General features: G+C 43.0%; 1 protein-coding gene across 8 annotated transcripts in view; it reads right to left on the bottom strand.

The window, feature by feature from the left end:
• Positions 1-3,036: 3,036 nt before the first annotated feature.
• LOC105099863 (probable ATP-dependent RNA helicase DDX60) overlaps positions 3,037-23,596 on the bottom strand; it is a 77,092-nt gene continuing 56,532 nt past the window's right edge. For 3 of the 8 annotated variants that reach the window (XM_064475961.1, XM_064475965.1, XM_064475962.1), the window contains 9 exons: positions 23,126-23,326; positions 21,193-21,297; positions 20,784-20,925; positions 19,112-19,233; positions 17,210-17,357; positions 15,700-15,842; positions 11,733-11,884; positions 10,463-10,525; positions 8,591-9,096 (listed from right to left, as the gene is read on the bottom strand). In XM_064475961.1, coding sequence (XP_064332031.1) covers positions 8,997-9,096; positions 10,463-10,525; positions 11,733-11,884; positions 15,700-15,842; positions 17,210-17,357; positions 19,112-19,233; positions 20,784-20,925; positions 21,193-21,297; positions 23,126-23,326 — 1,176 coding nt within the window. In that variant the 3' untranslated portion in view covers positions 8,591-8,996. Of the gene's footprint in view, positions 3,963-8,590; positions 9,097-10,462; positions 10,526-11,732; positions 11,885-15,699; positions 15,843-17,209; positions 17,358-19,111; positions 19,234-20,783; positions 20,926-21,192; positions 21,298-21,377; positions 21,612-23,125; positions 23,327-23,596 lie in introns of those variants that run through there. The other 5 variants (XM_064475964.1, XM_064475963.1, XM_064475966.1 and 2 more) reach the window with 5 other exon arrangements.

Genomic DNA, 23,596 nt, shown 5'->3' with positions numbered 1-23,596 from the left:
GTAGTACTGGCAGGAGAACAGACATGTAGATTAATGGTACAGAACTGAAAACCGAAATAAACTCACACACCTAGGGCCAGCTGGGCTTTGGCAAGGTTAGGAAGAATTCAACAAGTGGCACTGGGACAACTGTGTACTCAGATGCACATGAATGAAGCTGGAACCTTATCTCACACCATATGCCAAAATTTATCAAAACGGATCAACAATCTACATACAGGAGCTAAAACTGGTAACATTCTTAGAAAAAAACATACGGATAAAGCTTCACAACCATGAACTTAGGAAGGGATTATTGGATACGACACCAAAAGCATGAGTAACAGAAGAAAAATTAGATAGGTTGAATTTCATCAAAAGTAAAAAAAAAAAAAATTGTGCACCAAAGACATTATCAAGAAAATGAAAAATTAACTTACAGGAGAAGATAATTTCCAGTCATGTATTTGATAAGGGTCTAGTAGCCAGAATATAGAAAGAACTTCAACTCAACAACAAAAAGGAAAACAACGTAAGTTTTAAATGGGTAAAGGACTTGAATAGACATTTCTCCAAAAAATATATACATCTCTTTCATAACATGAAAATACGCCCAACATCTTTAGTGTTCAGGGAAATGTAAATCAAAACCATTTCACACCCACTAGAATGGCTGTAATTTTTAAAAAGGAAAATAACAGGTGTGGTGGGGCTGCAGAGAAATGAGAACTCTCGAACACTGCTGGTGGTCAGGTAAAATGGTTCAGTTGTTGTGGAAAATATTTCGGTGATTCTAAAACAGTTGAACAGAGTTACTATATGAGCCAGCAATTCTACCCATCAGTATGTACACAAGAGAACTGAAAACAGGGACTCAGACAAGTGCAAGTACAAGCACGTTCACCAAAAGAAGAAGCAACCCAACACCCATCACCTGGATAAGCGGTTTACATACAAACAGCAGAGTGAAATCCAGCCACAAAAAGGCATCAAATACTGATGACGCTACAACATGGGTGAACCTTGTCCAGTGATATTAAATATCCAGACTAGATAAACCTGCAAGATGGAGAACAGAGACAGAGGATGAGGGGAGAGACGGGGCTCAGACTTCTGTGGGCTATTGAAAATGTTTAATAACCAGATAGAGGGGGGTGGTTCCCCTTTATGAATGCAACAAATGTCACTGAACTGTTCACTTTAAAATGTTCAAGTGGGGAAAGGCAGTCTCTTCAATACATGTTTGAGATTTGCAAATATTAAATACTCTATATTAAGATAGATTTAAAAAACAAGCTTCTTCTGTATAGCACAGGGAACTGTATTTGATATATTGTAATAATATTTAATGAAAAAGAATATGAAAATAAATATATGTATGTACATGTTAAAAATAAAATTGAAGTTAAATTCATTTCTGGAAAAAAAAAAAAGGAAGAAATACTGGTGCTGAGAAAATTGGACAGCCACATACAAAAGAGTGAAACCTGGCCACTGTTCCATGCCAAATACAGAAATAAATTCACAGTGGATTAAAGACTTACATCTAAGACCCGAGACCGTAACACTCCTGGAAGAGAAACCCAGGCAGCACACCCTTTGTTCAGTCTTGGTGACATTTACTTTGGGTCTGTCCTTCAGGCAAGGGAAACAAAAGCAAAAAGAAACAAATGAGACTTCACCAAAAGAGCCACGACACGGCAGGCAAGGCCGTCTGCTGGACGGAGAGCACATGGGCTGACTGTGTCTTCTTGCTGATCTTTGCACACAACGTTTCTGGCAGCTCTGCATCAGGCAAGTTTGTAGATGCCGCTTTTCTGACAGAATTTGCTCATTTTATGTCTTTGTCTCACACTTTCTTAATTCTCACAGAATTTCAACTCCTCCACTAACAAAGAGTATGGCTCACTGCAGGCTCAGGTGCTGGTTAGCATTTTTTAGCAATAAAATATTTTAAGTTAAGGTGTGTACATTGTTTTTTTAAGACATAATGTTATTTCACACTTAGCAGACCATACTACAGTGTAAATGCAACTTCTATATGCATTGGGAAACCAGAAAAGTGTGTGACTTGCTTTATTATGATATTCATCTATTGCATTGGTCTGGAACCAAACCTGCAACAGCTCAGAGTTATGCCTGTATTTGCAAATGATATATCCAATAAGGGGCTAATATCCAAAATATTTTTAAAAACTCACACAACTTGATACGAAAAGAACAAACAATCTGATTAGAAAATAGGCAGAGTAAGTGAGCAGGCATTTTTCCAAAAACAAGCATAAGGCTGACCAGCACATGAAAAGATGCTCAATGCCACTGAACATCAGGAAAATAAAATTCAAAACCACTGTAAGATCCCACCTCACACCTGTCAGAACGGCTGTCATCAACAAGACAAGAAACCATAAGTGTTGGCGAGGGTGTGGGGGAAAGGGGGCCCTCACGCACTGCTGGAGGGACTGGAAATCGGAGCAGACGCTGTGGAGAACAGCATCTGATGGGCACTTTTGTGTTTCCCTTTCTAGTAGGTCCCAAAAGGGAAAAGACCATCCAGTAGGGAAGCTATTCCATGTGGTTTTTAAAGCATTTAGATAAAAAGGAGGGAGATTCGGGGCCAAACGGTTGGTCTTGCAATGAGGAAAAGGCAAACTGTGTTGGAGGACACTGTCCACTCGCTCAGTTTGGCCAGATCACTAACGGTATAACACATGGGCAGAAAGCAGACACCACGGCTCCGGAGCTGGGCTGATGGCTGGACCACAGAGGAAGGAGGGACAGCTGAGGGTGACCCACGCTGCCTCGCTCTCTCTCTGGTGCCAAGGTGGGGGGGAGGGGTGGCAGGGTGGCCCCAGGACACAGGGGGAAGCACAGGGGTGGTGGGGCCCCCACCTCTTGGATGTACGGGAGGCAGTGAGGAGACCTGGAGAACTCACTGCCACATCACCCCGCCCCCCTCCAGGTGTCTATTCCCGTTTCTGAGGTGTCCGGGGCTTTCTGCTGCAGGAAGAAAGAGCCAGGAGGCACAGGGCTGCTCTGTCCTGGATTTTTAATTAAAAGGATGGAAGATTTGGACATGTTGGGGAAAGTCGGATTCTGTAGTTTTCACGTGAACCTGGGACAAGAGAAAGCTTCTCCTCGTTGGCTTGCCACCCTGGTCCCCACGGCCACGTGTGCCCAGGTCAGGCAGCCTCCTGCCAGGTGCGTGAGACCTCCGTGGCTGGAGAATTTTCGGAAAGCCGGTTTCTGCTTCTCCCCATATTCTTTCTTGATCCTGTTTTATGTCCTCCTGCTGAACAAAGGCTCAGCCTGTCACCTGTGCAGATGTCTCAAGTGGTCGAAGTCCCTCCTCAGTTCTGCACTTATTAGGGGAAGTGATGTCTCATCGGCGTGTATGATGTAAAACCAAATTAGCTCTTGTTACTTGTGTGGGCGTGCCAAGACAAAACCAAGTCTAACCCTGTATTAACAGACGGATCGATCGTGCCTGTCCCACACAGCCTCGTTGACGCTGGACGTGAAAACAAGGCTTTCCTGTACCCACTGCGGCTGGACGTGGTCCTGGAAACCAAGGAATGCGGCTCTGGGGCTGCAGTGACTGCTGTCTGGACACAGCTCTGAGTAGACACCTAGCCCCTGGGGAGGAATGCTCGCTCGTTCCCCGGCCCCGGCCAGCTTTGTGCTAGTTGGATGTGCAGTTAGTCAACACGGAGGCTGAAATAAAAATCAGTTTAACAAATGGTATCTTCAGCTGGCACTGCAGTTTATTTTGCTAGATTCCTATAATAAATGTTTCATGGCTCCATGTTTTTTCCCCAGAACCTTTGAGCCACAAGTGGTTAAAGTCACCCAGTCTGGTTTCTCACCTTGGTCTTCACAGCTGCCGACATTTTTCCATCAAAGAAACTGCCACACTAATTTTAGGGCTTTATTATGGGATGAAATGGAGAACAGGAGACCCGAGGGAGCGTCTCCAGAGCAGGCTGCAAAGGGAGGGAGGGAGAGAGAGAGAGAGTGTGTGCGTGTGTGACCTTGAGGACAGGTCAACAGCGCTCACCAACCTGAGTAACAGAGAGAAAGGAGACTGAGAAAGAAATGAACAGAGTGTCAGGGACCTGTGAGGCCACCCACAAAAGCCGACACTCATTCTGCTGGAGTCTCAGAAGGAGAGGAGAAAGGGTGGGGCTCAAGAGATACGTAAAGAAATAATGGCTGAAAACGTCCCAAATTAAGCAACATGAACCCCCAGAGTGAAAAAGCTAAAAGAGCCCCAAATAAGAAAAAGAAAAATCAGGCAAAGAAAACATCATAATTAAACTTCTGAAAACTACAAAGTCTTGAAAGCAGAAACTGCCCACAGCCCACAGTGCCCCCCATGCAGGTGCCAGGGGCCATCTCATCAGAAGCCACGGTGGCCGGAAGAAGTGGCACAATGTTTTTCAACAACTGAAATTTCTAAAAACCCATGAATCATAAATTCTACACCCAGTGAAAATATTCTTTGGGATGGAAGAGGAAATAAAAACTGTCTATCGAAGGAGAATGACTGGAATGGGTCACCAGCAAACCTACCCTCCAAGAACAGGAAAAGGAAATTCTCTAGCTGAAAGGAAAGGTTCACAAGAGAAAGTGTGAGCCTTCAGAAAGGGAAAAAGACACTCAGAATGAGTAAAAATAGGGGTAAATAGAATATTCTTCCCATGGGCTTATTAAATCATACTTAATGGTTGAAGTAAAAATGTTAACATCACCTGATGCGGTGCTCAGTGTATGTTGAGAAAACACTTACAACGATTCCACTTAGAAAGTGGGAAGGGTAAAGGGGCCTGAGTAACAGTGTGGGTAAGACCTCGCCACCTGCGGACTGTGGTAAGTTACAATGTATGTTGCAACCGCTAAGAAAACGGTACAGAGTGGTATATCAGTAAATCAACATGGAATCCAAACATTTTCAGGTAATTCACGGGAAGGCAAGAAAAGACAAACAGAAGAAAAAGAAACAGAGGAAGCATGAATATTAACAGCTTATTTCTAACAGCTCAAACCTGGAAGCAACCCAGTGCTTCAGTGGGCTGAATGGGGTAACAAACAGAGGGACGTCCAGACTGGAGAACACGACTCGGTCATAAAATAGCGCACTGTGCTTGGACTGGCCTCGAGGGAGTTACACTGACTGAAAAAAGCCAACCACACCGTAGGAGTCTATTTATATGGGTCTTGAAATGGTAACATCGCAGAAATAGAGAACAGCCGGTGGTGGCCAGGGGTTAGGGACAGGAGGGTTGGACACACAGCACGAGGCGGTAGGAGGTGGGTATGAGATCTGGTGGGAAGGAAAAAGGGGAACAGAAGACAGTGGGGGGAGACTGTGGTTATAAAAGGACAGGAAGAGGGTTCTTTGTGCAATGGGATGGTTCTGTGTCTTGACTGTGGTTGTGGGTACACTAACCTACACGTGCAACACAACTGCGCAGAACTAAATGCTCACACACAAATGAGAGCATGGGAAACCGATGAAATCTGAGCAACAGACTCCATTTCTATCGACTTCCTGGTTCTGATACTGCACTATATGCAAGCGCCTACCATTTAGGAGACTGGGGAAAGGCCTCACGGGTCTCCCTATGTTATTTTTGAATTATCTCTTGTAATGGACACATAACTTACATAGAACATTAGTGCCAGGTCCACAATATGATGATTCACTGTAAGTTTATGTTGTGAAATGATCATCATGTTGTCTAGTTAGCATTCACCACCACAGTTATAATTTTATTTTCCTGCAATATTTTAAGATTTACTCTTTCAGAAACTTTCAAATACAGCTGACCCTTGAACAACACGGGTTTGAACTGCACAGGTCCACTTATACTTGGATTTTTTTTTTTTTTTTTTTGATAAATATACAGTCGTTCCTCCAAATCCTCAGGTGCTAAATCCACAGATTCAACCAACCAGGGTACATTTGCTCTGCTTACTCCCTGCACTTGGCTGGATCTGCAGATGCAGGATCCCTGGAAACAGACAGCCCACTCCAGGACTTGGGCATCCGTGGATTCTGGTGTCTGCAGAGGGTCCTGGAACCAACCCCCTGGAGATTCCAAGGGACAAGTGTGTACAACACAGTATTATTTACTATAGTCACCATGCTGTACATTACATCACAAGACTTATTTAGAACTGAAAGTTTGTACCTTTTGACCCACTTCGCCTGTTTTTGTCCACCCCCTACCTCCTGCCTATGGTAACTACCAATCTCTTCTCTGTATGAGTTCATTTTTTGTTTGTTTAGATTCTACATGAGCTCATATGGTCTTTTGTCTTTATCTGATTTATTTCACTTAGCATAGTGCCCTCAAGGTCCATCCACGTTGTCACTAATGGCAAAACTTCATTCTTTTTTATGGCTGAATTTTACATATGTACATAACATTTTATCTATTCGTCCATCAGTGGACACTGGTTGATCTGTGCCCTGGCTGTTGGTAACATCTTATCTATTCGTCCCTCGGGAAACACTGGTTGTTTTGTCTTGGCTGCTGTAAATGATGCTGCGGTGAACATGGAGGTGCAGATATTTTTCCAAGTTAGTGTTTCCATTTCCTTCAGATAAAAACCCTCAAGTGGGTCACATAGTCACTTTATTTTTAATTTTTGGAGGAATCTACATACTATTTTCCACAGGGGCTGCACCAATTTACATTCCAGCTAACAGTGCATGAGGGCTTCCTTTCCTCCACACCCTCTCCAGCACTTGCTACCTCTTGTCTTCCATGGACGGCCACTCTGGCTGGTGTCAGGTGATGTCTCACTGTGGTTTAGGTTTGCATTTCCCTGATGATTAGCAATGCTAAGCATCTTTTCGTGGGCTTTTTTTTGGGGGGGGGGCCATTTGTATGTCTTTTGAGAAAATTTCTATTCAGATCCTCTGCCCAATTTTCAATTGAGTATTTGGGGGTTTTGGGGATTGAGTTGTATGAGTTCTTTATTTTGGTTATTCACCCCTGAGCAGATGCACGGTCTGCAAACACCTCCCATTCTGCAGGCCGCCTTTTCATTCTGACGGTTTCCTTTGTTGTGCAGAAGCTTTTTAGTTTGATGTCATCCCTTTCGTTGATTTTACTTTTGTTGCTTTTGCTTTTGTCAGATTCAATAAATCATTAACAAAACCTGTGTCAAGGAGCCTTACCCTTAGTTTTCCTCTAGGAGTTTTAAGATTTCAGGTCTTATGTTCACATCTTTAATTCACTTTAAGTTACTTTTTATGTAGGATAACGGTCAGTCTTATTCTTTTGCCTGTGGCTGTCCAGTTTTCCCGACACCATTTACTGAAGAGACTGTCCCTTCATATTGCATATTCTGGCCTCCTTTGTTGTAAATTAACTGACCACACATGCATAGGTTTATTATTTCTCTTAATACCATATGAACCCACAATTTTCTCTAAATAAAAACTTTTGATAAATGGGTCTTCCAGAAAACCGTTCATAAGCCCAATGCAAATACGATTTTCCCTCTTTTGGGGAAAAAGATGGGAATAAATTATTGTGGTAATAATGATTTTCCAGTAAATCACAGCAGAGTCTCTGTACATATTTCTCAAGGAAAAATTCCACATGATCACAACTGGAGCAGAAAACGCGTCCAGAGCCTGTGCAAACTCACTCTTCGTAAGTTGTTAACAGTTACTCTTTAAAGTTGTTGCTAAAAATCAAAAAGGAAGCTGCCCATTAGACACACCTCAAAGAGGTCAGGTGTAACTTCCTCTTTTAAAAGAGTATCAGGTTGCAAGAAATAATCTTATTCTCCTCCTAAAAGTCAGGGACTCAGATTGGCTCAGTCAGATGTGAAAAGAAGAAACTTCACGTCCCCATCAGATTTACGAAGCTACAAGTAAGGGGTGGAGACCCATGTAATAATAGATGAATACTGTGTATCACTGTCTGAAACAGAGATAAAGGGGCAGCAGAGGCCACATCGGTTTCCAGGTGTCTTCGTGCTCAGAAATTCTTACGGGGCATGTTATCAGTTTAGCCCAAAGAAAGCAGGGACCCCTTATGTGGCACACACAATGCTGGGGAGACAGAATATTCCTCCATCTCCAGATAAAATGAACCACAGGTGTTTTCCAAGTTGATGCAATCTGTGTAGAAATAATGCCACACAAGGGGCCATCTGTCATAAGACATCAGGACAGCAGGAGACAGCAGACTTCCAGCTCTGAGGACGAAAGGCTCTGTTCAAATTTAGGGTCTAAAATAGGTTCTAGAACTATAATCCAAGGTGAGGCTGGGAGGAACAGTGATTATACATAAGCCATGTTACATAAAATGCAAACATGTGTAAATGGACTGAAAGATGCATAGATTTAACATGAAGAGGCCAATGGTAAATAAGACTAAACCTCTTTTTGTTTGTGGTTCTTCAGTCACTTACATACAATTAAAATCAAGCTAAAACATCAGTTATGTTTCATTATAAAGCATCACAGAATTTATGCCTAAAGTCTCATTGCGTTTTATAAAAAGGAGTTTCATTCACTGGCAGGTGCTCTCCTAACAGCCATGTATCTAAGTCACGCCATCACATGTAAATTAATCAGAGAGTCACATTTCAACTTCAGGGCACTGTAATTATTTATTCTAATCTTAACAGAATTTTTACAAATTACAGCGAGAAAAGAAATGCTGAGAATGTAAGACCAGCTTAGGCCTCACAGAGCAAAACTGGTTCTTCCACCACAAGCAAAATCCTCACGTTTCTCAGTCGATCACATGCCAGCCAAGCCGTGAGCATCATCACTAAGCTGTGCAGAGAAGCCGAGATCCAGAGACAGGAAACAGTTCATCCCAGGGGCCCAGGAGAAAGCACAGCAGGGCAGTCACAGCCCCAGCTCAAAGCCTCACTCTCCCTACTCCATCCTGCACACGTTCCTAACAAGACGCATCAGAATCAGAAATTATGACTTGAAAAACGTCCATGGCCGTCCTCCAAGTGGTCTGGGTAAGACTTTGTTTTCAGATTTTTTTAAATTTTTCAGAAAAGGTTTCACTCAGCTGCTCAAATGCTAAGACCACGTTGTCCTCTTCATTTCCACACAGTTCCCGCAAAGAGATGCTGGAAATGGAAATACAGGGACAGGTAAAAAGTGCCCATGCTGCTGAGACTCAGGGCCAGAAGAGCTCTCCCCGGGGAGGCAGAGTGAAGTAAACCCCACTAGATGATGAAAGACTGACAAGGAGCATATGTATCTCAGAACCCTGTACGTCCATCCACACAGACCACACAGACGTGCATACGTGCACACAGGCATGTACACACGCGCATACATGCACGTGTGCATGCAGACATATGTATATGCATGCACCCACACACACACGTACACCCACAGGCAACTACCTCTACAAAAAAGCAAAATAATCCTCCCGTGACCTAGAGATGTGAGCAAATACAGAACACGGGGTGTGGTGAATAGAGTAACGGTCCTCCAAAGGGGTCCACATCCTAATCCCTAGACATGCAGAAACTGGTGGGTCACATGGAGAGTCAGGGCTGCAAATGCGAGTGAAGTTCTAATCAGCTGAGCTCGAGACGGAGATTAACCCGGAGGGCCCAGATGGTCCACTGTTGTCACAAAGGACATCCTAAGTGGAAGAGGGAGGTGGAAGGGGTGACGTCAGAGGGGCCTGACGTGAGCCTCTGCCCCCAGTGCTGCTTTGAGGGCAGAAGGGGCCTAGATCAAAGCTTCTAGAAGCTGGAAAAGACAAACAGACTGTCCCAGAGCCTCTGTCATGCAGCCTTGACACCCTTGCTTTCACCCAGGGAGACCCCTTTTAGACATGAGACCTCAGGATCGGTAGGGTCATGAAGCTGTGCTGGTTTAGATACAACATGTGTGATCACCAGTTACAGCCGCGTAAGAAACTGAAGTGAGGGTGACAAGAATGGAGAGAGGAAATCCAAGAAAGGGCAGTCTGGCTGGGCTGGTCAGGGACTAGGGACACTGCATCAGGCTCTGTCATTAGCCTGAGGCCCAGCATCTCCCTGGTGTCCTCACGGGCCCACAGATGTAACATGACATACAGGTTCCCACTCACTGTTCCCGGCTCTCAGCCCCCACACATTCTCCTCACCCCCCGCGTCGCCTGTGTGTCATTAACTATAACAGGAACCTGGGATGCGGAGCTGAGGCTGCCAGGGTCTAGGGGTTCTTGAGGCTTTGAGCTTTGATGCCTGTTGGTGCCGCGTGTCTGGGCTGAGGCTCTGGGCTGGGTGAAACTTAATTTCGAGTGGACTCTGGAATTAGTTCTATTATAGAAACAATGCAACAGTGTTGAGGAAAACTTCTGCAAAGTCCTTGGGGAGCTGAAATGTTTGGCACCTAAGAGGCTCAGTGGCCCCTGGAAGTACGAGCTCAACATTTTTCAGGTTACCATTAACGTATCGGAGTATCTGAACTCAGTATTTAAAATGCATCACACACCTGATAGACTGAATGGTGAGGGCAAAGTCCTTCAACAACTGATAGGCAGCTCCTTCGTTTATCCTAAACAAAACAACATTTTGAAAATTAATGCTATAAAAAATCACGGAATCTCTCATTTCATATTGAAAAGTTGGGTTTGTCAATAACAGATAACTTGTCAGTCGAGATGTATTGACCAAAATACTTTCTGCCACAGACTCCCAGACGATGACCTAATCCGTGGGAAGGAGGGTTGTGAACTCAAGAGTCATGAGTACCACAGCACAGCTCATCCAAGAACACGGGAGGCTGACCTCGGGAGAAAACCCAAGTGGAAAAGATAACATCAGGAGAGTGAATGGGGCCAGTGAGTCAGAGAAGAACCCAGTGGATTACTCACTGGTGTCACAACTTTATTCACAATAATGAGTCACACTTTCAAAAACGATCAACATTTCTCAAGAGGGCAGAAGTTTTAAATACTTGAGTTCAACAGAGATTGTTCCAAATTTTATGTCAAATGCACTTTTAATTTCTGATGGTGTAACAGAATGTCCCCCCACCACACACATCAAGGTGCTTGGTGGCTGGGCCAATTCCTCCACTCCCAGTAAGTCCCAGAGGGTCTACCCCTGAATACAGTTTCTGAAAATGGTTTCCCTGCCAAAGAGTTAAAACAACTGCCATGTTCTCAGTCCTCAGACATGTGAATTATATTTTTTATGTACTTTTCTCAGTTAACAGGGAGCACAGCAGTATTTATTAGTTACGAGGTTTTGAAATATTTAATAATGAATAAGTAGGACAGTAATAAATAAAAATACATCTGTGGGGATGAGTGAATGTTTCTGTTTGTGGCATACAGCTTTATGTCAAGTGAGTCAGCCTAAGTCCCAAGAGTCTGCTGGTCAACCACAAATAACAATACCACCAAATGTACTATTTTCTCCTGCCATTAGTCCGTGAGAAAAAATTCTAGTATATTCAGCATGATGAACCTATGCTTGAAATTGTGAAAAGGCTTTGGCCTAAAATTCATTGAGCTCATTCATGAGATATAAGAAGACATGGAGATGGAGAGGGATATATAAACAGAAACAGAGGCAGAGGTGGGAATGACAGGTGGAGGCAGAGGTGGTGGAGATGGAGATGAAAGAAACAGACGCAGATGTGGACATGGATGTGGAAAGACATGGAGACAGAGGGAGAGGTGGCAATGAGAGAAGCAGGGGCAGCAGTGGAGGTGGAGACAGGGACAGAGACAGAGGGACAGAGAGGTGAAACACACCTGTTGTCTTGGACTAGTCCCAACAAGGAACCGTGCTTGTAGAAATCAAGTGCATAAGCATTGAGCGGCATCCTCCTTCCTTGGTTATCAAGTCTCTGGGGCCACAGCACAGGAGCCGAGATATTACTGATACCAATTGTGCACTGAGTGACCTGAAGAAATAAGATCTTCTTAATTTGTCATTTATGTGTAAAGAATGTTTATGATTTCTTACACTGTGCTTTGTGGTCACGTCCTTCACAGTGAAGGGAGAGGGTGTCTTTCAGACGCAGTGCGCTGGTGCCTTTCCAAGCAAGACTACGGGTGGTTGGCTCCACCTACGAACATCACTCTCACAACACATGGATGAAAACTTCCACCAACCAGCCCTTAGAATAAAGCAAGACTCACCAGGAAAGAAAAGCTACTTGAAAATTTTTACCTTAACCTAATTGGTGAAGGCAGTATCTCTGTAAGTGGGCATTCAGGGAGCTGGTGCGGCCTATGTTTCCATAGAAGGGACCCGCTGATCTGAACAATGGCAACACTTCTACAGCCCAAGGGCCAGAATGCAAGGGGAGGGTGGGAAGATGCAGGGAAAGGAGGAGAAAAATAAGAAGAGGAAGAACGCATCAGTAGCTCTCCACATCTGCGCATTTCTTGGAAACTATCCAGGGTCGAGAACTCCAGACACAGCCAGGAGAGTGCACAGGGGGCAGAACGAGGACTGTCTAAATGCCTTGGGAGTCACTTAGAAAGTTATTATTATTAAAAGTACTTGGAGCATTCTTACTCCATTATGGTCCAGAAAATCGTTTTGACCCCAAAAATCCAGAAGATTCACACTCACAGGAAACTGATGCCCAAGTGTCCCAGACCTCCCTGGTGACCCTGTGAGCAACAGTCAAGATGAGAAACAGACAGAGATCTTCACCAGGAGGAGAACAGAGCAGCAGGTGGTTTTACATTCACACTGCGAACACCATGAAGTAGTGCAAACAGAATAGAGCTTCAGGTCACAACACGGATGCATCTCACGGCACAGTGCCAACTGCAAAAAAAGCACCTTCCAGGCGACCACAGTAAGTGTTCCTTCACTTTCTGTAAAATTCAAAAGCAGCAAAAATAAAAAGTGATTTTGGAATAGGACATTTTAAAAGGAGCATGAAAAACACCGAGTTTAGGGTAGTTGCTATCTTGGAGAATGAAACAGAGGAGAAGCACACGAGTCCCGAGTCCGTGGCTGTTCACCACAGTTTGTTTTGGTTTTGGTTTAATTTTTTTGATTGAAGTCTAGTCAGTTTACAATGTTGTGTCAATTCCTGGTGTACAGCATCACATTTCAGTCATACATATACCCACATATATTCTGTTCCCGGCAGTGTGATGCTTTGTGGCTTTTCTACACACCATTTAAAGATGTGCACATACAAGGGAAGGGGAAGGCAGAGCTCAGAGCACGTGCCTAGTAATCACAAGGTCCTGGGTTCAATCCCCAGTATCACCATTAAACCAAATAAATAAATAAACCTAATTCCATCCGCAAAAACGATGTGCATGTGTGCATATTTGGTATTGCACTAAAACGTGACAAACAATAAAGGCCAGGTTTGAAGGCTTACACTAGTAAATCTGTACCAAGTGAGCTGGGAGAGGCAAAGGGCATGAGACACTCTGGAAACATTCCCTGCTGCCGGACACTTCCCAGTGGGTGCAGTAGGAAGGACCCTTCTGAGCACACCGCCAGCAGCAACTGGGGGTCCAACTCAGCTCCTGTCCTGTCCTTCGCGGTCTCCTAATGGATGGTGACCACATGGGGGTAAGACACAGACATTACATCCCATGAGAACTGTCTGCGTCCCTCTAAACCCCAGGGAAGAGCTTGAATGTGGAAAGGAAGCAAAAGTGAATGGCACATCCTGTCCCTCAGCCAGACTCACTGTATAACAGAGAGAAGGGAAATGATCCAACTTAACTAGTAATATGATGTCTTTTTCAATGTGGTTGGCTACAAACCTCTTACATGAGTAATTAATTGTAATCATACACACAAACTACGGGGGCGGGGGGAGCTTCATAAAAGTACTGCTCTTGTAAACTAAAGTGCAGTCCTTTATTATTACTTTGCCAGAATTCCACATTCTTCAAGGGCGGTTTATTACAAGGCACCAAACCAACGGGGATAAAGACCTGCGCAGCCAGCTCCAGAGGGCTTCACACAGGATCTGAACGCTGGTCTCCAGTTTGTTTCTAAACCATGCACCTTATCAGTAAAAAAAAAAAACAAAACCTCCCTTTCTCACCTCTTGTTTCATGAATGCTTTTTTCTCATTTTATAAAACAAAGTGTCTCCCCTAACTTACTATGATACATTTCCTTGGGGTTTGAAAACGTGCTGAGTAGCAACAAAGGACAAGCTTGCTTTCTTACTGAGAAAGTGGATGGCTTTAAAGACTGTTTCAAACAATCTTTAAAAATTAGGCAGTTTCCAATTACTTGTATTCAACAAAATTGAAGGTGAATCTAATCAAGTTGTTAATTAAGAGAAGATTAAAATATATCTTTACAATCAATTGCTAGGTGATTTGGGGCATATAGCTCATAAGGCATTAGAAGAATTGTTTATTACTGTTATAACGACAATTACTCCATTCTCAGCTACTGAACTATTTGAATAAAGTTTCTCAGAATCTGAATTAAGATTTGATGCTGGAATTCTGTTTCATTCTGAAAACAAGTAAATATTCACCCACAGTTACACGGACTAATTAAAAAAGAAACGGCCTCATTCATCTCATTAATACACACCTTTTCAATACAGTATTAACATTACTTCTAGTAATTACTTCTCCAAATTCGTATTATACTTACGTTTCTGTGGCCAACTGAAAATAAGTATTACATTGAAACTGTATTCTACTTAAGTTAAGAAATATAAATGGTTTAGTAACTTCATGTTTAAAAATTTGTTACATTAAGGTAAAAAATATGGGGGAATGCAGAATCTAAACATAAGAGAAAATTTAATTAAATCATTAAATTTTATTCTGGACTGTTTTTTTCATGTGTGTGTGTGTGTGTGTGTGTGTGTGTGTGTGTGTGTGTGTGTGTGTGTGTGTGTGTGTGTGTGTGTGTAGAAAAGGGAGCCCTCATACACCATTGGTGGGAATGTAAATTGGTGCAGCCACTATGGAGAAGAGTATGGAGGTTTCTCAAAAACCCAAAAACAGAACCACCATTGACTGTTTTTAACTTGCAAGTTATGGGTGTTAAAACCCTTTAGTATTTATATTCCATTTTATCCATTTAAAAGAATGATGCAATGCTATTATTTTAACACGTCAACATTTATCTGAAGATGGAACCCAAATCATCTGAAACTGTTTAAATACATGATAAAAGTATGTGTGTCTATTTAAAATTCACAAGGGTCCATATAACTTTTCAAAACTCCTTCCAGTGACACTGGATTATTTTACGTGGCAGAGGACTATCTGCTTCTGGAATAGAATGGAGCTGAGACACTGTAACATCAAATGTGACAAAACTTATTTTCTTTCTCAGATTTTGAATTAAAGTATAAGTTAAATTTGTACAAGTCTATTCCAACATTCGAATGGATTATCCAGCATATCTGAAATGTATCTGGTTCTTTATACTCCATTTCTGACATCTGAGATCCAGAATATATGGGATTCACAGCACCTACAGCAAGACTGGGAAGCCTGAAGGTCATTTAACGTGCTCTTTTCACAGCAAACCCGTGTCAGTCTCCAGAGAAGTGCTGGTCCTGGATTTCTGTGTAATGGGGCAGGGGTCCTCAGGCCAGAATGAGAAACAAATCGCGCCACTTCCTGGATATTTCTGTTGCTACACCTGGATTTTTTTTTTTCAATTTGGAGAATTTGAAGCCCTTGCTAAACTGCCTACAGCTATACATCCAATTCTTTCTTGAGACTTTTATTTATAAGCCCCATTTTCCACTTACATGGTCCGGAGTTTCTGGATGGAGCAAATCAGCATCAGAGTTCCCAGAGAGACAAGCAAATGGAGAAACGGCTCTTCTCCCTTCCTTGCAGCTCAGCAGGTGAGACACGAGCTGGGAGTCCTCGCACTCTTTACCTGTGAAATCTGACCACAAGAGATTGGATAGATCAGCTTTTAAAATTCAGCCAAACTACCAGGCTTGATGCACCTGCTCTAGACCATACTGCTGGGGGGGACAGTCGACTTCCCAGGGCCGACGTCGTATGAAGACCGAACAAGACTGACCACAGTGACTGACACATGTTGGCACATTCAGTAAATGTTAGCTACTAATGTCCTTATCAGTATCATAGAATTTTTTTGGTCAACAGGTAATTAAAGGCTAAATTTAAATTCTTGCCCTTTCAGCCCAGAACTGTTGTTATCACCTTGGTACCTTCTCCCACCTGACTTAGGTTTGACCTCAGAATCTTTCTAGACAGGGTGATTCAGGCAGCCACCATCAGCAGCTTTGTAAACAGTGTATGAGAAGACCTATTTTTTTTCCATTTCCAGTTTCATGAAGCACCAGATGGTGCATCAAAGTCAGCTCTGCTTTGTGACAGAGGCTACATCCACACACTCCTGTGCTGCCTCCTCCGGGAAGCCCACTGCTATCGTCTGCTTTTGAACATGCTGCTTCCCCCACCTTAATGTTGCCCAGGGAGCTACAAGTCCGCTTCCCTGACTTTTTCCAATGGAGAATGTGACACTGAAATGAAACCAGGAAATTACTACCCACAGTTCTACCCTCTCCCTGTATCCCCATCCCTTTCTCCTTACTTTCCCCTGGGAGAGTTCCACCCAACAGATCATGAAAAATAAGAACAAAGATTAACAGTGTTTACTGTGGGCTGGGGGGCTGTTTCCAGTCACATGCGTTAACTCAGTGACTTAAAGCTCACCTGCGCCAGGTGGATGATGTTACCATGGGCTGGGCGCTGCTCCCAGACAGTCACATGCGTTAACTCGGTGACTTAAAGCTCACCTAAGCCAGGGGGATAACGTTACTCTCTCTTACTATCTGCGGAGAAAACTGAGGTGTGAATATGGGGTCACTGGCCTGAGGCCTCACTGCTAACTTGTAGCTAAGCCGGAGTTTGGACCAAGTAATCTGCAGAGTTGACGTCCAAGACCACCAAGCAGAGTGCCTCCCAAGAAAGAAGTGGCAGGAGAGTCTCCAGTGTCTCCTCCTCCCACGGGCACTTACTCCATTTTCCAGGCTTGAACCAAAGGCAACCTTTAATTAAGACGGCTTATAAATGACTCTATTCAATTTCATTCTCCATTGTCCTTTATTTAACTTCTAATAATCATATCTGTTTTTTCTTGAGAAAGCAGAAGGGATGGATCCCCTTGTCCTCAGGTGGACTGAGCTTTCCAGGGCTCTGCTCTTCATCTGGGATCGAACAGTCTAAGGCAAGATGATTCAGTCTCTAAATTGTTCCACAGCAGAGCTAAGACCCACTTACCTATTTTTGACAATGGGAGCTGATGTTCCTGTTTCATGTCCGCCAATTTGGAAACAACCAGCAGGAAGGAGGCAAAGCCCTTGGTGACGTTCACGTTATACTCATCCAGGGCAGCCTTAAAGTCCTCGGGGAGATCCTCCAGGAACACCTGCATCGGCAAGGAGATCATCAAGACGAAACAAAACTGAAGGCCCAGTATTTTTTTCAGAGAGCTCTACAAACCTTCCTTGAAAACTGGAAGTTTGGAAGAAGGGCAAACAACAGCGCAATATAATCCTACAGTTATCCATCTATTCAGTAACGTAACTATTTCATTCTTTCATCTGTGAAACTAACTTGAAACTCATTCTTCTGTTTCTGTGTATGTTATAAAAACCAATACCTCTACTTGTAAATATTTGCTTTTGTGCTACTTAGTGAAAACAATCTTTTAAATAGAAGGATGCCCTCAAATGACAGTGGACTTGGGAATATTTCAAAGAATCTAGTGGCATGTCTGGGAAGCAGCAACCACAGAAAGCCGCTCTGAGCCTGGAATGCACCTCACCTGATTGTGAGGGTTTTAAACTCACACTGGATTTGTCTTGCTAATATTTTCTGATTATTCTTCCATCTACAGTCATGGAAGAGGCACATCTCTAATTTTTTCATGATGTCCTTGTCACGTTCTGATGTTAACTTTAGGCTTTGCTTTCTCTTTTGGTATTCCCTAGAAGAGTCTGTGAAAACCTGGTGTTATTACCATACACTGCACATAAAAATAAACTCAAAATGGATTCAAGACTTAAATGTAAGACCTGAAACTGTAAAATTCCTAAGAGAAAATATAGCAACATTGATTTTGGCCGTAATTCTGTTAACGTGACACCAAAAGCACAGACAACGCAAGTGAAAACACAAGGGGGACGACATCAAACTGAAACCTTCTGCACAGCACAGGGAATAATCAACAAGGTGAAAAGGCACTGCTGAAATGGGAGAAGATACTTCTAAACCATCTACCTGCTAAGGAGATAAGACACAGAAGAATCTAGTACAGCCCAACAGCCAAAAAAGGGGGCAAAGGACTTGAACAGACATTTCCTCAAAGAAGGCACCCCAGTCCCCGTCACGTATGTTAGAAGGTGCTCCACACTAATCATCCCTCACCCTCAGGGAGACGCAGCTCAGAACCAGAGTGAGGCGCCACCTCACACCTGCCAGAAGGGCCGTCACCAAAAGACCAGAGGTTACAAGGGAGGAAGAAAACTCGGGTAACAGAGGATTTGTCTTTCTCTGCCTTCTTTTTGTTCTTCTTAGCCACCTTTTACGAAGATCACCTGGTACAACCAGCCCGCCCCACTCTCTCAGATTCCAGTGAAACACGTAAGTCATCGTGTTTGATGCTGATTCAGTGACAGGGAATCGTGATCGCAGAAAGTGTTGCAAATACAATTGGATGAGTTGCTCTGTGTGTGTCAAGTGGTAACTTCCTAGGTGCCTATTCTAGTATTTTTTTCAGTGAGGACATCACGGTTCACAACATACACTTCCTGTCTGAAGCCCTACCTCAAGGTAAAAAGATCCTAAAAGAACCACATAGTCAATGAGAACTATTAGTTCATTTCATGTATAATTACCTACATTTTTTCTTTAGCCACTGACTGCTATACTTCTATACAATCATATGGAAAACAAGATCAAATTTTTTATCCCATTCTCCTCAAAGCGTTTAATCTTTGGATAGATTTATAGAGACGTGAATTACAGATTAAATTGATTACACTGATTACAGAACGAACAAACTGTTACCCTACAAAACAAATGAATCCTATATTAATAAAATTCTGCTGCTGAATCATTTATGGTAGGATCTATTTAATTATCTTAATTATTTAACATTAACAGGACCATAAATTTTACCTTTGATTGATAAAACTTGAGATTTGCATCTTGGAACTTTGCTGGAATATATCTTCTTCCAAACAGATGTGCCAAGACTAACACTAGCCTTTCCATAACATCTTGAGAAAAACATTTTGAGCCTATACAGAACAAAGTGACTTGTTATATAAACATAAAAAGTGGATTAATCCCATTTTTAATGCTTAAATTGAATGTTATATTGCACTTTATTTCATAGAAACTAGAAATGCGTAACAAATACAGCAACTAAGGAATCTCTAAGGACAGTCTTGCTCCTTCTTTGTCCTTCCAGCTGCTCCTTCACCTCTGCATCAGACCCTGTCCTCCAACCACAACCTGCCGTGTCTCCTTACCTGAACTCCTCCTTCTTCAGTCTGTCATCAGTTTTCCTAAAGCATGTAATGACCACATCTCCCCTCCTCGAAAGTCTCTGATTGCATCTCAGTGTCTCATAAACAAAATCCAGTCTCCTGAGTCCAGCACTTAAGGCTTTCCAAAAGTCACCCACCAAAGACCATCTGGCCCCTCCCTGCCTCACCTGCCAGCCACTCATGTCAATACCATCAGCCTGAGTCATTCCCTACCCTTCACATCATGTGAGCATCACATGCAGTGTTAAGAAATGCTACCTTTAAAAGCTTGGGCTCTGGAGTCAGTCTGCTCATCTTCGAATCTTGGCTCAAGATTTGGGGACCAAGGCAACTGATTTAACTTCTCTGTGTTTCAGTTTCATTATTTATGAAATTCCATGTTACCTGCCTCACAGAGCAACCCAATGTTCAACCTCCACGTCTGTAACTGCACACGCCCTGACTCCACCACACACAGCAATAAACACAACCACACTTCTTACTGCCTGAAATTATTTCTCCTCCTACAGAGCCTGTGGGAGACAGAATTTCCTGAGCATCCTTGATTCACAGAACACTGCACATTCAGAGCCTAGTGACACTGTGCAAGGTACATCGTTCCTGCCAGTTAACAACAGAAGATAAAGTCAAGTCATGCTGTGGAAGGCACTGAAATCACCAGCGTCAGAAACTATAACAGATTTAAGGACAAACAGGGAAACATTCCTCTGGGAGATGTTGTTTAAAGATCTATGGTTTAGTTATAAAAATCAAAGGCTTTCATAAAAACTATGTTAAATGAAATTTTAGGTAGAAATTGCAAGTGGAATTCAAAAATTTGCACGTGATATTGCCAAAAAAATATTTAGGGGGAAAACAAGATGCTAGATTGTGCAACTGGTATGGTATCAGCTGTCTAAATACACTGTACAATTATTCAAAGAAAATATTCACAAATATCAACAGTGAGTATTATTTTTAACATAAGGGTTTTCCCTGTCCTTTTTCTAACATGAGCATATATTAGATTTAATTGGAAATGATATTTATCAAAAAAATCATGTATTAAAATGTTCTGAATCCTGGAGTCAAGGAATCTCCAAAATTAGTAACTCGACATTTTTCGACAGCTGCCACAAAATGCAGCTATCTCCTATATAATCTATATTAGTAGGCATATACCGCTTTATTTTATCTAATTTGGCATCTACATTATCTGTTCACTTGTATTTTCCTTGTAGAAACAGTATTCCCAACGTGCTAGCTTCTCCACAGCGCCCGGTGCTGCTTTCAGACCACACGTGGAACACCAAGCTTACCTCTCCTGGTTGGCTGACACAGGTTATGGAAAAGGCCCTTTACCAGAAAACTGACGAAAACAAGATTGGAAGGCTCGTGATAGTGCAAGTGCGACACCAGTCCAGCAAACCCCATGGGGTTTCCTTCTCGGTCTACATAGCCCTAAAGAACAAGAATCATTTATCAGTTTGACTGCATTCACCACATACATGAATTAATAGATAACTTACTAAATGCCACTTTAAAATACTACTTAATACCCATATGAGAGAGATTAACAATTACTACCTGGCCCAGCCTTGAGAAGTGTATCAGTCACAAGGAATGTGAGTCACTGAACAGTACCTGTCGGGACTGGAGCCAGCCCAGCCTGCTGAGGATCAGAGCCAGCACCAGTCCTGCTTCAGGCACAGACAAGCACAGTCGTACCTCTTTCACCAGGAACTGCAGTGAAAACAGGAAGTAGAGTTTCAGCATCTCCAGGGCTCGTGGCTGTTTGAAGGCGAGCAGTGAGTGCTTCAGCACCGACAGCACCTGCGGAGGTGAGCACGTTCATTCGCACCACGCTCGTGTGCAGCACAATCACGAAAGGCAGGTGCACAATTGACACTGACATTTACAATAATGCATCACTATGAAATGAGAGAGAGATGCACAGAGTGGTGAAGAATTTCAGGGAATCGAAAAGTCCAGCAGCAGAACTGACATTCACATGGCATCACTACGGAGCAGAACTCAAACTCTGAGAGTGTGTCAGAGATGTGGGAGGCAAATTCATGTGTTCTCTCATAATGAAGAAAAACAGCAGTGGAGAACAGGACGAGGGTTTTCTACTTAAAATAACTTCTCTGAAAAAGAAACAACAAATTAAAACAGAGGGAAGTATCGAAGATCTAACTTAAGAAACCTTTTCTTAGTTCCAAAATGACCTGAGCACTGCACAGTGCATGTGTACTTACTAACATCACTGGATTGTGCACTGAAAGATGGTTAGGATAGCAAACTTGATGCTAGGTGAGTGTAACCCCAATAAAAACATCTGAGCATGAAGACGGAAAGTTCTCATCATATAATAAGGAAGACATCAATCAAAATTAACAAGAAGGACCCACAAAATAGAAAACCCTGGGGAAAAGAATTTAAAGACTTAAAAATTCATATAATTACATAGGCAGGAAAAAAAAAAAAACAAATTAACGACAAGAAAACAGGAATTAGCATGATTCCTCTAGAGGAGATTCCAAGAGAGTCTGTTCCTCTGTAACAGTAAATGGCAGGAGACAGAGAGGCAATCTTAGTTTGATGTAATAAATAAAGAGAATATTCCAAGAATTTTATGCCTACACTTGAGTCTCTGTGTGTGAGGGTTGCAGAGAGATATTCCCAAAGATGCCAAGGCAAAGAAAATAAACCACTCTGATAACCTTCTTGAAAAAAAATTAAAAAGCTTGCAAGAAGATATAGGTTTCTCTTCTATATAGAGGTAAAAAATAAGAACTCAAAAATGAGGAAGTTTTGATCAAAAATGATATGCACCTGCCCTGTAGGACCATCAGTAACACAAGAGCCTATGGTCACAGAAGTCCTGGAGTGTCCTCACCTCGGCAAAGAGAGCCCGATTTAGAGGGTGTGGTAATCAGTACACAAATAGGGAGGAGTGGGTCCCAGCATGATGCAGCCTCACAAGGGTGAAACCAAATGCTGAACTGGGGATTTTAAATCTCTTACCGTGGGACTGGGCTCAAAATATTTATCTGAGCAGAAAATTTCAGGAAGCGTTTATAACCATATTCTAGAGTCCAACTAAATATAAATGTATCTTTGTTTAAAACGAAATACTCACATCTGCCTAGAACTTTGACTGCAAAAAATACCAAAGGGATAATGTGACTTTTTGGATAGCAGAACTAGGTATAGCTTTTTTTCTTCCTTCAGCTTTGTACATGATCTAAATATTCCTTGATGAATTTGGGTTACTTTTCTAAAGAAAAATAAACTCCTGTAATATGAAATCATCAAAATGGATTTTGCTGTCCCTAACAGTGGTGACAGGAAGGTGGCCCAGATCTTTCTAAGTCCAGGGGCAGCGCTTCTAACCCCTACAGGACGCAGCTCATCACACATGAAAACAGTGGTCGGGGTCAGCTCCAAACACCCACCGGCCGTGAATTCTGTGACTGACACAGGAGACAACAGAACCAACTGCACTCTCCCCACCAGCCCACCCTCCACCACTCACGACACTCCAGCAGTCAGGACTGGTGACCCCAGGAAGCTACTGCCACAGACGTGGGAGAAGAGGCGGCTCCCCCTGCGGCTGGGCAGGCAGCAGAGTGTCCGCATCAGAGAATGACACCCCCACCTTGGCCTCCGCATCCTCTGGATCATCACCCTTGGAAGCCAGGAGCATGAGTCTCAGGACCAGGGACATGCTGAGTGGGAACTGGCCCCGCAGTTCAGGAACATTGGACTTGATGAGTTTCTCTATTTTGGGCAATGGAATATCAAAGAAGTATACATCCCCCATCAGGTCCTGACCTCGTCTTCCAGCACGTCCAGACATCTGGAAGCAGAGCAGAATCACAAATTAAACCTTTCCTAAACATCTTTTCCACCACAGGGTGAGAACTGAGCATTCTCCATCAGGCTAGAGCAAGTCAACTGTGTGATGTCCAGCCATGCCACATGGAAACGAGAATCCCAGTGGAAGGCCCTCAGGAAACTCACCGGGGCTGAGACAGAGCAGAAAACGGGGCACTGCTCATTGTCATGCTCCAACTGCACACCCAACGTTGTGCTCCATCCTTGCATAATGACACACAGAAGAAACAAC

This window comes from Camelus dromedarius, chromosome 18, assembly GCF_036321535.1.
Source record: "Camelus dromedarius isolate mCamDro1 chromosome 18, mCamDro1.pat, whole genome shotgun sequence".
NCBI classification, from domain to species: Eukaryota; Metazoa; Chordata; class Mammalia; order Artiodactyla; family Camelidae; genus Camelus; species Camelus dromedarius.
The sequence above is the reverse complement of the archived record's forward strand: the minus strand, read 5'-3'. Positions and strand labels throughout refer to the sequence as shown.